General features: G+C 41.2%; 1 protein-coding gene across 1 annotated transcript; it reads right to left on the reverse strand.

Annotated features, from left to right (window-relative positions):
• Positions 1–156: 156 nt before the first annotated feature.
• On the reverse strand, positions 157–14,659 carry PAK1IP1 (PAK1 interacting protein 1). Its single transcript, XM_047860091.1, has 10 exons — positions 14,502–14,659; positions 11,852–12,017; positions 7,976–8,096; positions 7,826–7,900; positions 7,239–7,291; positions 6,698–6,843; positions 6,506–6,603; positions 4,063–4,162; positions 2,941–3,064; positions 157–2,559 (listed from the first exon to the last, which is right to left on the reverse strand). Exons 1-10 carry the CDS (start codon positions 14,583–14,585, stop codon positions 2,360–2,362), a joined length of 1,167 nt encoding a protein of 388 aa, XP_047716047.1. The 5' UTR covers positions 14,586–14,659; the 3' UTR covers positions 157–2,359.
• Positions 14,660–14,771: the final 112 nt, after the last annotated feature.

Raw genomic sequence — 14,771 nt, forward strand, 5'->3', positions numbered from 1 at the left:
TCTGATAAAGGATTGCTATCCAAAATACAAAGAACTCGTGCGTGTGGGTGTGTACATACATATGCACAATTTTTATTTATTTTTGAGACAGAAACAGAGCATGAGTGGAGGAGGGCCAGAGAGAGAGGGAGACACAGAATCTGAAGCAGGCTCTAGGCTGTCAGCACAGAGCCTGATGCAGGACTAGAACCCATGAACTGTGAGACCATGACCTGAGCTGAAGTCGGACACTTAACCAACTGAACCACCCAGGCACCCCTAAAGTACAAAGAACCCTTAAAACTCAATAGTAAGGAAACTATTTAACTAAAAAATAGGCCAAGTAGCTTGACGCTTTACCGAAGATATCCAGATGGCACATAAGCATAGGAAAAGCTCCACGTAGGTCCTCAGGGAAATGCAAATTAAAATAACGAAATCCCACTAGACACAAGATTGGCCAAGATCCAGAACACTGACAAATGTTCTGGACTGAAAAATGGTACAGCTACTTTGGAAGACAGGATGGCCGTTTCTCACAAACCTACACATACACTCACCATACAGTCCATCAGTCACACTACTTAGTATTTACCCAAAGGAGTTGAAAACACATCCACCCCAAAACTTGCAAATGTTTATGGCAAGTTCGTAACTGCCAAAACTTGGGAGGCAACCAAGATGTCCTCCAGCAGTGAATGAGTGGTAATGTGTGGCACATACAATGGAATACTATTGAGCATTAAAAAGAAATGAGCTATTAAGCTATGAAAAGACACAGAAGAGACTTAAATGCATATTCCTAAGTGAAAGAAGCCAATCTGAAAAGGATACAGTACCGTAGGATTCTAAGTACGTGCCATTCTGGACAAGGCGAAACTATGGAGGCAATAAAAAGATCAGTGATCGTGGAAGGTTGGGTAGGGGAGAGATGAACAGGCAGAACACAAGAGTTGTTGCAGAGCAGTGGAAATGCTCTGTGGATTATAATAGGTCATTCTTCCAAACCCATCCAGTGTTCAACACCAAGAGTGATCCCCAAGGTAAGCCATGAACTTTGGGTGAATCGAACACGTCAGTGTAGGTTCATCCCTGGTAAAAAGCGTACCATTCTCATGAGTGATGTGGATATCAGGTGTGGCTGTGCATGGTAGAGGCAGCGGGTACAGGGGAAATCTCTGCACCTTCTCCCTTTTGTTATAAACAAACCTCAAACTGCTCTAAAAAATCTTAAATATTTAAACAAAAACATAATAAAAAACCCAAATCTATATTATTCATCTTTGTTTTTAGGCCTGAAGTTAACGAGGAGGTAGCCTGAAATGTCAGACACGGATTCTGGCTCACTTCCTAGATGATTTCCTCCTGTGAAGTGAGTGGCAATTCCAGTGCCCAAATGCTTGAGGTTTTAATTTGCCTCAACAGGAGGGATTCCCCTGTCAGCCTTAGGTATTTGACATCTGGTCAGCTAATTCACATCTATGAATCCTCTATTAATGTGTCTTTTCAAAATACCCAGGAATCTACTGGGGGGGGGGGGTGGGCAAGGAAGAGAGAGATGACAAGATTATAATTAACAGGCTGAATTTAAGATTATCTTTATTGGATTAACTAAATGACTGTTTTTGTTGGCCTGAAACAGATGGGGGAAAAAAAACAACATACCCTGAAAATGTCATTTTCCAAACCTTCAATTATCTTCTCATCCACAGCGTGGAAGCAGAGTAGTCTGATGAGGTTTGGCAATCTAAGAACCTTCTTAAGGACATAGCCCTGAATTTAAGCATACACTTTATGCATACATATTTTACATGTCCATGAGTTTTGAGTTGGTCTTAATATATACTTACTGGTATGAAAATCTTTTTATACCTTGGTTACGAAAAGGATCAAAATCTGCATTAAAAGTACTAGAATCATCTGAAGAAGCCAAAGGAAGGCTAAGTTTTATTCTTCCCCCATTTAGGAGAAAAATCTGAAAAACAACTTTTTTATCCATCTCTGGTAAAGAATGTGTTCAAAACTGTGCATATTTTAAACTAAATATTTTAAGATCTTTATTTGCTTTATACAATGGTAAAAATTATATATTACACATTAACATACGATATATACGATATATATATCGATATATTATATATCACGATATATAATACATAATAGAACACTGCCTACCAAAAATTGTTTTACCATTGTTAAAAATAAAAAATAAAAATAGAAAACATCTAAATGTGTTTGTCTGTTTTTTTAAGCTGTACATCTTCTCCAAAAGAAGAAATTTCTAGCTTTTACTTGTGGAGGCGAGGCAGGCACATTTGAAAAGAATGATTCCATCTAATAAGTTTTTCTCATAGAAGGAATGTGGGATTGACTGTATCACTCATATTTTCTTTTTTTTCTTCTTTTTTTCCAACATTTCTACCATTTTCCTCTTCTTGGTTGACACCAGGCTATTTCCTTTCGTTGGCTTATTACTGTCATCAGTTAAACCACATTTCTTCGTATTAGCTTTGGACTGCCTTTCTTCTTCCTGCACTATATTGCCAGCTTCCTTTTTGATTTTGGACTCTTCTTTACTTACTAAAACACAAGAGACAGTGCATTTATTTATTTATTTTATTTTTAATATTTTATTTATGTTTGAGAGACAGAAACAGAGCACAAGCAAGGGAGGGGCAGAGAAGGAGGGACACAGAACTCGAAGCAAGCTCCAGGCTCTGAGCTGTCAGCACAGAGCCTGACACGGGGCTCGAACTCATGAATCGTGAGATCATGACCTGAGCCAAAGTCAGATGCTTAACCGACTGAGCCACCCAGGTGCCCCAAGACAGTGCATTGAAAGACTGCTTTTTCCTTCTTGAAATAAACACAACCTGATGATGAAGTGAAGTTATCTGAATGTCCTCCACCTCAACAATTCAAGAGCTAACAAATTATTAAAAAACAATCACTTTCACTTACCAGGAGAAGGCTCTGCAGCCGGAGGAAGGCTTTCTTTTGTGTCTGTCACTCTGTCTAGCCACACTCCAAGGCATGTCAGCCTGGCATTAGTTTTTACTTCACAGAGTAAAGATGGAGGAACTTTCTAAAACAGAAGAAAGAAGAATTCTTAACATGGGGGAATTTTAAATACTTTTCTTTTTCCATAATCAAGTGAACTTAACTTTTTTTCAAAGGTTTTATTTTACATTTTTAAGTAATCTCTACACCCAACGTGAGGCTCAAACTTACAACCCCAAGACCAAGAGTCGCATTCTCTACTGACTGAGTCAGTTAGGCACCCTGAGTGAACTTAATTTAAAACTTACTATATTTTCTTGAGAATAAAATACACTGTTTAGAAGAATTCCATTATCTTGATCCATGTTTGGTCTGACTATGCCCTTCGCAAGGCACTTTCTGAATATTCAGAAATTGTAAATTCACCAAGGAAAAGGATCGTGTCTCGTTCATTTCTAGGTTTTAACAAAGAATCTTGCACAAAGCACACACTCGACAAACTACATTTGTAGAATGGGTTTATAAGAGAACCAAGCAAAACAAGTAAAAACAAGAAAATCTGTTAAGAGTGAGACCACTAAAGGGAGTAATTTTCCACTTATCTGGTTCAAAACTATTCTAAGATTACTGATCAGGAATTTTTGAGTTTTTAGTAATGGCAGTATTTTTTTTTAAATAGGCTCCACACCCAACATGCGGCTTAAACTCACAACCCTGAGATCAAGAGTCACGTGTTTTACCGACCAGCCAGGCACCCCAGTAATGGCAGCATTTTTATCTAACAAAATCTTACAGAGAACACCAATCTACACACAAAAGAGAAGAAAGCAGCATTTCTCTGATTGAAAAAGCACGAGTTCTCATATCCTGCCAGCTGAGACTCAAAACACCAACCCCCACCGTGGCTCTTGGAACCCTAACTTTAAAACTATGAGTATCAATCATGCGTGGAAGAGATCTCAGGTTTTTAAAAAGATCTCTGCCTTATGACCTTTGGAAAATATTCCACCTCACTTAACTCAAAACAATACTGATAATAAAGACTTGCATTAAAGCGCATTCACATTGTGCTAAGACACCAACCTTATTCTGCTTAAGCTTCCACATTTTGACGAAACCATCACTTGATGCTGTAACAATAACATGATGCTCTGGAATTTCAAAATTGAACATGTCTTTTATCCTAAAATAGAAATATTAACACCATAAAGGATCCTTTCTTCCAGATAGTACAATACCATTGTAGAGCTTCTACGCACACAATCTCTCGATTTTTCAATGTTTCAAGTGCTTCCAAACTGCTCAAGGAACGGTGCTAAAACAGAACTGTGCTTCACATCCCCATCAGTCAGTGCGCCATTTTCAGGGTCTAAGTTCTAAGATAAAGTGGATTATTAACCATATGTTAAGAAAAAATTGAAAAGATGATCATGATAACCATAAGTAATTAGGTTATCACAAATGACATAAAGATACTTAAAGTCCTTCACCTCAAGATACTCCAAGTTCAGTATGAAGAGCCAAGTAAGACAACGGAAATGAACCACGGGCTTCCTCCTACGCACCCGTTTCTACCCCCCCCCCAATGCCACCACCCTAGTCTAAGCCACTACCCCTGTTCTTCTGGATTCCCAGGGAGCCTAACTGGTCTCTCTGCTTCCATTTTTGCTAACAATTTTTTAAAACTATCAATCAAATCATGTTAGTCCCAGGCTTAAAATCCTACAAAACTAGGATCTTTTTTAAAATAACACAGGATAAGGGTGTCTGGGTGGATCTCGCGGTTCGTGGTTTCAAGCCCCATGTCGGGCTCTGTGCTGACAGCTCAGAGCCTGGAGCCTGCTTCGGATTCTGTGTCTCCCTCTCTCTGCCCCTCCCCCAATCATGGCTTTGGCTCTTTCTCTCTCTCTCTCTCTAAAATAGACATTAAAATAAATTTTTTTTTTTAAAGTTTATTTATTTTTGAGACAGAGAGAGACAGAGCATGAATGGGGGAGGGTCAGAGAGAGAGGGAGACACAGAACCCGAAACAGGCTCCAGGCTCTGAGCTGTCAGCACAGAGCCCGATGCGGGGCTCGAACTCACGGACCGTGAGATCATGACCTGAGCTGAAGCCAGTGCTCAACCAACTGAGCCACCCAGGCGCCCCCCAAAAATTTTTTTTTTAAATAACACAGGAGAGGAGGAAGGGTATGGGGGTATATATAAAGCATGTCTGGCCATAAACTGACAACTGCTGAAGCTGGGTGGTGGGTCTATGGGGGTTGCTTCTTTAAACTGGTCTATTGGCCTTTACATTTTTCCACAGTAGGAAACAAAAAATCTACAAAGGCCCTTAGCTAAAATCTAAACTCTTCACCAGTCTACAAGGCCATGTACCATTTGGCTCACTCTGATCTAGTCACAACGTTCTTCCATCTCTTGTTAAAATATATCCAGCTCTTTCCTCCCTCAGGTGACTGCGTGCCATCGCTCGTCTCTTCAGAAACGGCTCCCTTTTACCCCTCTCAAGTCCTACCCCCTCCCCCTTTCTGGATCAAACTGTGCAAGTTATGTCTGTTATTCTTAAAGCACACATTTCTATTCCTGTTCTAATTACCTGCCTACTTGTTCATCGTCTGTCTGTTGCTCTACGACTAGAGCCACTAAATGCAACTTCTTGTCTTTTCCATTCATCATTAAATACTAAGTGCAGTTCTTAATGGATGCTCAATGAATACTTGTTAAATGAATAAACAGCCAAATATCCTAAGTGTTAGCTTAAGTGTACTAGTGTTATTAAGTACCTTTGACATGGCCTTGAATGAACACTTCCTAATGCAGGGGAAAACCAGAGCCGGTACACTGCAGTATTTGAGTATTGCCAAGAGATTTCTTAAAAACTGCTATTTGGAAAGTAAACACCAGGGCTTACTTAAGACATAAAAGGACAAGTAAATGAAGCACATTAAAGTAGAACAGTGCATTATCACCCTTCCCAAAATTGTAGTAAAAAAAGCAGAGGCAGACAGGACTGGGTTTGGATCCCAGCTCCAGCACCCAACAGTGGGGTAACCTTGGCCAAGTCACTTAGCCGTTTACTCTGAACGGCAGTGTCTATCCAGAGATACAGTGAGCAGTGACAGGTAAGAAAGACTGGCATAAAACAGAAGTCATTGCTGTCACATATTTCTCCTGCAGGAAAAACAAGTAGTGTGCACAGGGAGAAGTGGAAAAGAGGAATAAAATAAAAGGACAAGAGAGATCCTGGCAAAGATCGTTTTTTTTTTGTTCCTATTCAAATATGACTGATTTTAGGCCCCAAGCCTAATATTATTGGAAAAACATCTTGTGCAAATCACTAGTCCTGATGACAACTTCCCTACTTTTGCACTAAGGCCAAGACATTTCTACCATCCTCTCGGACTCCAGAAATCATACATATGCACCCTACCTTATGAAACTACTGCATACGTGACACTTACTGGAGACTCTACACTTACATACACACATACACATAGAGACTGGCAAGGAAAAAAAAAAATACCTGTTATCATGAGCTTTAAATTCACAGAGACACATTAGTGAATCACAGTCAAAAAACCTTACAACTTCTTCATCTCCAGCCACTGCAAGGACAGACTCCTAGAAGAGAGAAAAAGAATATCCAGAATGTCATCAACAATTGCAACCATCATCATATACACTAAGATTCCACCACTGATTTCTCATCACTTACCGAAAGAAACGTAACAGAAGATATTCTCTTTTCATTTGTGATGGTGCCACTAACGGATGCAGTGTCAAGTTGATAGATATCTATTTTATTCAGCATAACAACTACGTATTTCTCTCCTCTTGGGGACCATTCCACTATGTGAGCATCTGCAAGTTAAAAAAAAGCCTTTTTTATTTCATAAACAATGATCAGAGTAATAACAAAAATAGCAAATAGCTATACCATGCATTTCACATCCACTGTCCTATTTACCCTTCATAAGAAATTTTGATGCATATTTTGCGAGTTAAGGTTTAGAAAATAAACTGGATTAAAGAATCATCAAAGGTCGGAGAGCTGGTAGGTGACACAGTCACAACAAGAATCCCAATCTAAAATGGGAAAAAAAAGAAAATGGGAAAAGTAACCCAAAGCATTGCTCTAGGAGGTAACCACCATCATGCAGGGGAAACAAAGGCGAGCACGCACGCACACAAGAATGTGTGTGTCTACATTCATAGTCCATCAAGTTATAAAAAACATTCCAAATAAAAGTACTCACTTTGCTTTATGTTTTTTATGAATGCTGATCTTCCTTCCACAAGATTCCATGTTCTGCAAAACAGGAAGCTCACTTATGGCATGGTAACTTTTACTAGGTGTAAAGGTAAGCGTAATGAACACTTACTCAAATGACAATTTACTACAGATACCGCTATTTGGATCTGTCGTGTTTCTTACAACAACACTGGAAATATTTACCATTAAGCAAGATTAATGCATCCATTCCCACACCCCTTTCACCTACTTAAAATGTTTAATATATTTTCAAAAGGTTTCACCTCTTAAAACATTGCTTTTTAGGACCATCCTCTTTGCTTCCCAACTCCGAATGAATGACTGGGATGTAATGTGTATGTCTGAACACAGAGTCTGTCCTTTTTTTTTCTCTACCGTCATGAAAAGGTTCACTGGCTTTCAGCTTTTCCTTGTACTGCAGTATCTCTAAGTAGCTGACAGCCAGGACACAAGACAGAAGTGTATCTAATTATTGTAGTAAAAAATACCCTGATGGTTAGGTTCCTGCTGTTGTACTTGGAGAACAAAGACCACAACTGAGAAAAGATGCTCTTGGCATTAATGACTTACCTCAATGTCTTATCCGTACCCACAGACAGGGCCAACTTGCCAGATGGGTGAATAGAAAGGAAGGTCACGTGTCCTCTACAAGGAAACCAACAGTTAGCCCCCAACTTGACTGGTACCTGGAGACCACCAATGGGAAAGGGCTAGACTCACTTGTGAGCTTTAATGGACTTCAGGCACTCCCATTTCTTTGCATCCCAGACACAAATGACTCCATCTTCTGCCCCACTGATTAAGTGCCTGTTGCCATAGAATTTCAGGCAAGTTATCGTGCCTGTGGAAAAACCGAAATAGACCAACTTAATGTTCACTTTGAATGCAAACTCCATTTCTGGTTTGAAGGCTATGCTGTGGTAGGTAAAAATCTAACGTTAGCATTAGTGAAATAAACTTTAAAGTCTTAGGTGAAGAAATTAATTTTTTCATATCAGAACATACAATTTCAAGGCTGTGCAAACACTTTCAACAGAATTTCTCCAGTTGTAGATACAGACTAGAGCTAATCAGTTCATTTACTTGCTCTATGGGTCCAGAATCATAAATTTAGGAGATGGCTGGCTAGGATTATTTGAGAAGTCAAACAAAACCAACTAATAAACCAGCTAATTTGGGGAACAAACCAAGATATACAACCATATGACTTCTTCCTTTCCTTTCCCTTTTCTTTGTTTTGGTTTTTGTTTTTGCTTTGTGTGGGGTTTTTTTTGTTTTGTTTTGTTTTGTTTTTTTTTAAGAGAGAGAGAGAGCGGGGGAGAGAGAGAGAGAAAACACAAGTGGGAGAGAGGGGCATCAAGCAGGCTCCACGCTTAATGCAGCTGGATCCCAGGACCTGGGATCTTGACCTGAGCCAAAATCAAGAGTTGGAGGCCACCCAGGCACCCTGGCTCCCTCCCTTTCTTTCTTTATTGAAAGAGAAGAGAGGAATGATTATTACTTTCTAATCAGTTAGTTAGCTACCCAATCATCCACAATCCAATTATTATCACTCCAGAGCTGTTTTCTATTTGATTTCTACAGTTTTCATTCACTGTCCTAAGAATTTATTACAGGGGCGCCTGGCTGGCTCAGTTGGTAGAGCAGATGACTCTTGATCTCAGGGTTGTAAGTTTGAGCCCCCACAATGGGTTTAGGGATTACTTAAAAATAAAATCTTTAAAAAAATAACTAAAAATTTTTTTAAATCTTAAAACACAAAGAATTTATTAACACAATTTTATAAACTGTTCTACTGTTCAATTATGCCTTCTGTAATCTCCTTTGCATGGTTCACAAATTTTCCTACAGCTTTTCAACTTCTTTACAAACACCTCCACTCCCCTCTGCCCAAAAATTAAAACCTGAATCTCCCATGAATTTCTTCTACAGCTCTTGAGATAGAGACAAACATGTTCCATACCCTCAAATATTAACCTCGCTGGAAGGAGGTTAAGGTGATAGAGGAACCCAGCATTCTTCTGACCCCCAAAAGCAGTCCCTGTATATGGACAACGTATGATACCCTGACCCTCAAATAAAACTCCCTATCCTTTAAAGCTTGTGTCCATCAGCTTACTCTTCCTATAGCTCAGTGGTCAACAAATACTGTTTCTAGGTTAAATCTGACTGGTGGCCTGTTTTGATAAATGCAGTTTTCCAGAACACAGACTTGCTTGTTCAGTTCCCAAATGTCTATGGCTGTTTTCTGCACTGCAACAGCAGAGCTGAGCAATCAAAACAGAGACCATATGGCCGCAGAGCCTAAATATTTACTATCTTGTCCTTTTCAAATAAGAATATGAACCCTTGGGTCACTGTTGTTCACCTGCCACCTCCTGGTGAGTCCTTTACTTTGTCCTTTATATGGAAAGATTAAAAGATCTCTGATGAGGGGCGCCTGGGTGGCTCAGTCGGTTGGGCGGCCGACTTCGGCTCAGGTCATGATCTCGCGGTCCGTGAGTTCGAGCCCCGCGTCGGGCTCTGTGCTGACAGCTCGGAGCCTGGAGCCTGTTTCAGATTCTGTGTCTCCCTCTCTCTGGCCCTCCCCCGTTCATGCTCTGTCTCTCTCTGTCTCAAAAATAAATAAACGTTAAAAAAATTTAAAAAAAATAAAAAAATAAAAAAAATAAAAGATCTCTGATGAATATAATTTTGCACACCGCCCAGCCCCATCCCCAAATATATTGGGGTAACATACAACTTTATCAAAGTGGGAGTCTTTAGCCACTTTTGCCCGTTTTCTTTTCTATCAACTTATTTCCTACCTTGGTAAAGATCTATTACCAACTGTTAGATAAACAGGAGTTATACAAAGAATGAAGGAAGTTAGGAACCATACTTCACCCCCATCCAAACTCCTTCTAAGTAAGTCCCATCCTTATTGTGCAACACCTGTACCAATGGCTTTAGGCAGACCAGATTGATTTAAATTATTTCTTCCACACCTAAGGGAGAGAGGACTTTCTTGTAGGAACTGGGAATAGGAGGCAGAATGGAAAAAGAACATATGTTGAACTCACTCAAAGTCTAGCTTCTCTTGAAAAGCAAAAACTTGTCAAAGTAGCTAAGGACCATCTGAGAAAGACACTGAACACTCTAAATTACTGCTAGAAACCAGTGCGTAGCTGTCTTATCTCCCTTTAATAGCAGGAAATCAACAACCTGAGCAGAGCTTTCCCAAACTAAGCACATATCTGATTCTACTATTTTGAGTTCTTCCTTTCCATTTCCCTTCTCCTGGAACACGTGTTAAACCTCATTCTTTGTGCCTTGGGAAAATACAATAAAAACAGAATAATGTTCAATACTGGAAAAACACACACCTATTCAGTCTTCCTATTCCTAAGTCCTACCACTATCCTGGACAACTTCACCATCAGTGTGGAAAACCCAAGCATGACTGGAGAATCACCAGGCCCTGACCTCCCCTCCAGTGACCTTTGCTTCCTCTCTAGTTCAGTCCCTCGCACCTACACCCAGGACATGTTACCACCTAGAGTTGCTCCACATTACAACTCTTGAAGAATCTCTTCCCTGTCTGCAACCTCACCTTTCACCAGCCCCTTCTCGCCCCCTTCATTCACTCCACCTGCTTTTTTATTTCAGAGATCTGCAGGCCCTTAACACCCCATTTTCTCTAGACTGACAACTTAAACCATCTTTCATCAAAATCCTTTGTAAATCAATCCTTCTGTTGCATGGGTACCGGGTAACTTTCTGCTCCCCACAAAAATGTCTGGAGCTTAGTGCAAACGGATGTTACTCGGGCCACAGCCTCCAACTTCAATCAGGCAGACGCTCACTAGTCCTTCTGCTTGTCCTTGGTCAGCAACTCTCTTGTATGCCAGGTGCCAGCACTTTCCTCAAGCCCACACCGCCCCTCCCTACCATTCAATCCCTAACCTCTTCTTCTCAAGGACCATCCAGGACGTGGCCTGTCTAATTCCCCAATCACCTTAACCTCTGTTCTAACCTTCTCGTAATACTGACTTGCTTGCAGGTCCCCATGCACCCAGTGGTTAACGACATGGGCTCCAGACCTAGGTCTGAGTTCCAGTTCCACTGTTTTGTGACTATGGGCAACTCACAAAACACCCTGAGTCTTGGTTTTCTCTTCTAGGAAGCCGAAGATGCAACTGTACCTTACTGGCAAACTGCTGGGTACGTGGTACTCCCTCAACGAAGTCAGCCATCAGCATGAGGCTGCTACTGTGCTCCGTGCACTTCCTGCTCTGCCTGGGATGCCCTCTCTCCCACCTTGAAAACTTCACCTGGCTAACAACTGGCACTTCTCTTCTAAGATAATTCAGTCAGATGTCATTTTAGGGAACTTTCTGCTTCCTCCCACTCCCTCCAGATGCAGTTAAGTGCCCCCCTTCTGTCTCTCAATATGGACCGTGAAGAACTTAAAAACAAAAGACATGTTTTTTTTCATTTCTGTATTTCCTAGCACAGAATCTACTATGTAATAGGCACTTAATGAATTGTTCAACTCAAGTCAAATTGTCAAGTAATGACGCCTCACCATTGTCTTAAAGGATATAATTTTCTTACCGTTGTGATGCACTAGAGCCCCATGGTCTACCTTCTTTTTCATGTCATATATGTGAATTGTTTCATCTTTGCTCCCAGTGACTACAAAACGACTATTTACAGCCACTGCTGACAAGGAGGCAGTGTGGGCATGGTGAGTGAAGTCAGCCACAGGAGTCCATTTTTGCTGAAGAGTAAAACACACAATCAGTGTCACAATCACATCACAGTTCTCCAGAAACACATAAGTGGTTCCACAATCCATGAAAACTACCAGTGGATACTTACAAATTGAGAAAAAACTATGCAAGGATAGCAGACTAAGAAAAACAAAGACCCTGAGAATTAAAAAAGGCAGGCAGCAAGGAGACAGGAAGGCAATCAAGACTCCAAAACAATTATGGAGACCGGATTACTTTAAGGTCCTATTCCAATCCTTAACTCCTTCATATATGTACTTATATGTGAGACTTCACTATTCATTCATTCAAATGTTCAGATTTGATTTGAATTTATTCGTTCAAATACTAAATGACTACTATGTGCTTGGCATCATTTTGGACAGTTGATATGTAACAGTGAAGAAAGCTGTAATTCTTTTTTAAAAAAAATTTTTTTTCAACGTTTATTTTTGGGACAGAGAGAGACAGAGCATGAACGGGGGAGGGGCAGAGAGAGAGGGAGACACAGAATCAGAAACAGGCTCCAGGCTCTGAGCCATCAGCCCAGAGCCCGACGCGGGGCTCGAACTCACGGACCGCGAGATCGTGACCTGGCTGAAGTCGGACGCTTAACCGACTGCGCCACCCAGGCGCCCCATGAAAGCTGTAATTCTAATGTAACTGCCATCCCTGTGGGAGAGACAAACTGCAAATAAATACGGTATCACATAGAGAGGAGTATAAATGACAAGTCTTATGAAGAAAAATAAACAGGATAAACACTGTGTCTCCATTAGTACTAAAATAAGCCCTAGAGAATGACCAATGATGAGATCTCAAGAACTCTACGCTTATTGATATGCAACTTTTGGACCAAATAAGTGAAACTGGTTGAGTGCAAGGAATAAGAGAGCTGAATACATACACACACCTCAAACTGAGGGAGACGCATCAAGAAGTATTAGCAAATTGGGGCACCTGGGTGGCTCAGTCAGTTAAGTGTCCGACTTTGGTTCAGGTCATGATCTCGCAGTTCGTGGGTTCGAGTCCCACATCGGGCTTTGTGCTGACAGCTCAGAGCCTGGAGCCTGCTTCGGATTCTTGTCTCCCTCTCTCTCTGCCCCTCCCCCACTTGCACTCTGTCTTTCTCAAAAATAAACATTAAAAGTTTTTTTAAAAAAGGAGTATTAGCAAATCAAACCACGGAAGAAGAAGAATCCATCAGATTTCTTTGAACACACTTAAGATGTGTCATTGCAAATTAATTTCTAAATAACTACAGCATCAGACAGTCCTTCCATCAATCAGGACCAAGGGAGCCTCTTTTGAGTAAAGGCACAATATTCCTGAGGGGCTGCTATGACCATAAATCAAAGACGATCTTTGCTTGTGCACTTTACAGAAAGAATGTTGATTATCTGAGCTCTGGTCTGTCTCGGTTTAGAAGCAGCAGCGGGTAGTATAAGAGCTTCATGTTTCAGAGACACCTAGGGACTTGAGTCCCAGGTCTCCCAATATTAGTTGTGTGGCACTGCGCAGGTCACTTAACCTATCTCAACTTCAGGCTCCTTATCTGTAACATGGGGATAACTGTATTTGCCTCAGGAGGCTGCTGGGAAGACCGCTACGTGTCTGGAACAATGTAGTCACTTTATTACAAAGAGAACACAATAGCATCATCTTTAAGATTCAAGAGATGGCACCTTCCAGCCAAAAAGATTAATAAGCAGGAGGAGACAAAGTAATTATTCAAGTTATATCCCTCCAGTTTTCTGGTTAATTCAAGACTGACACCTTGGCTTTTTCACAAAGAAGTACTGAAAAGAATGGGTTTCTAGGAGATACTTAGGTTTGCTTAGGGAAAAATACTACTGGATTAAAAGTTAAGAGATCTTATTTCTAATCCTGGGTATGTCCTATCTGTTTGACTAACGGCAATTTACTTAACCTTTCTGCTCACACATCCAGTAAAAATACTTCTATTTTGTTGTAATTTCCCTCCACGCATGTGTCTCCTTTGCCCTTATGTCGGCAAGCTCTCTAGCGCTGTACCCACTCCTTTGGCTTCTTTGCACCTCCACTACCAATTAACGGCTCCGTGGTAAGGGTTCAAAAACACTGAATGAACTGGAGACACTATCAACGAGAGGTTTAACCCGACCCAGATCTAACATTTTGTCAAATTCAAGGACAAAAACTCAGTAAAAGCGAACTGTTCTTTCTTTAAATCCTGAACGCGTACACCGGCTGTCAACGGACTCATTTGCCAGCTTCCTTCCTGCACCGTGGCCAGAATGTCTACTAAACCCAACAAACATGATCTCGTTTTACGAGAATGCCTACTCCAGGTTTTAAAAAGCTAAATTATACGTTTGAGTTTGATTCATCAATTAATCCCTAAGAGATCAGTGTGTTTACCTGTGATGATGTGCTTACCACGGCCGTGCGGGAACCCGACCAGACCTTCCAGCGCCCCTCCTCCCGCGGTCCCTCCCGGCGCGCACTCTTACCTCGTGATCGCCGCCTGCAGCTGGCTCGGGGCGTACTGCGAACCCAAAAAGGACCTGTTCGTAACAACCAGCGACCAGCTCCATTCAGCAGTACACGTGCCCCTTCAACCAGCGCCGCTCAGCTGAGACAGTGACGAAAGCGGATGCCAGAGCAAGTAGGGTCCTTCCTGCGTCGGCGCTCAAATTACGTCATGGGCGCAGGGCTGCCTTTAGGGCGCCTGGCTCCGTGGAAGCGGTTTCAGCGCTCAAGGATCACGCGGAACTTCCAAA

Source organism: Prionailurus viverrinus, chromosome B2 (genome assembly GCF_022837055.1).
Source record: "Prionailurus viverrinus isolate Anna chromosome B2, UM_Priviv_1.0, whole genome shotgun sequence".
In the NCBI taxonomy this organism is placed as follows: domain Eukaryota; kingdom Metazoa; phylum Chordata; class Mammalia; order Carnivora; family Felidae; genus Prionailurus; species Prionailurus viverrinus.

Bases quoted from the DNA above. Each gene is read 5' to 3' on its own strand.
- PAK1IP1 (XM_047860091.1), bottom strand. From the start codon at position 14,585: ATGGAGCTGGTCGCTGGTTGTTACGAACAGGTCCTTTTTGGGTTCGCA. The intron at 7,901-7,975 runs GTGAGTCTAGCC...GTTTCCTTGTAG, and splicing joins AAGTCCATTAAAGCTCACAA to AGGACACGTGACCTTCCTTT. The intron at 3,065-4,062 runs GTTGGTGTCTTA...CTTCTGTTTTAG, and splicing joins GGAAGCTTAAGCAGAATAAG to AAAGTTCCTCCATCTTTACT.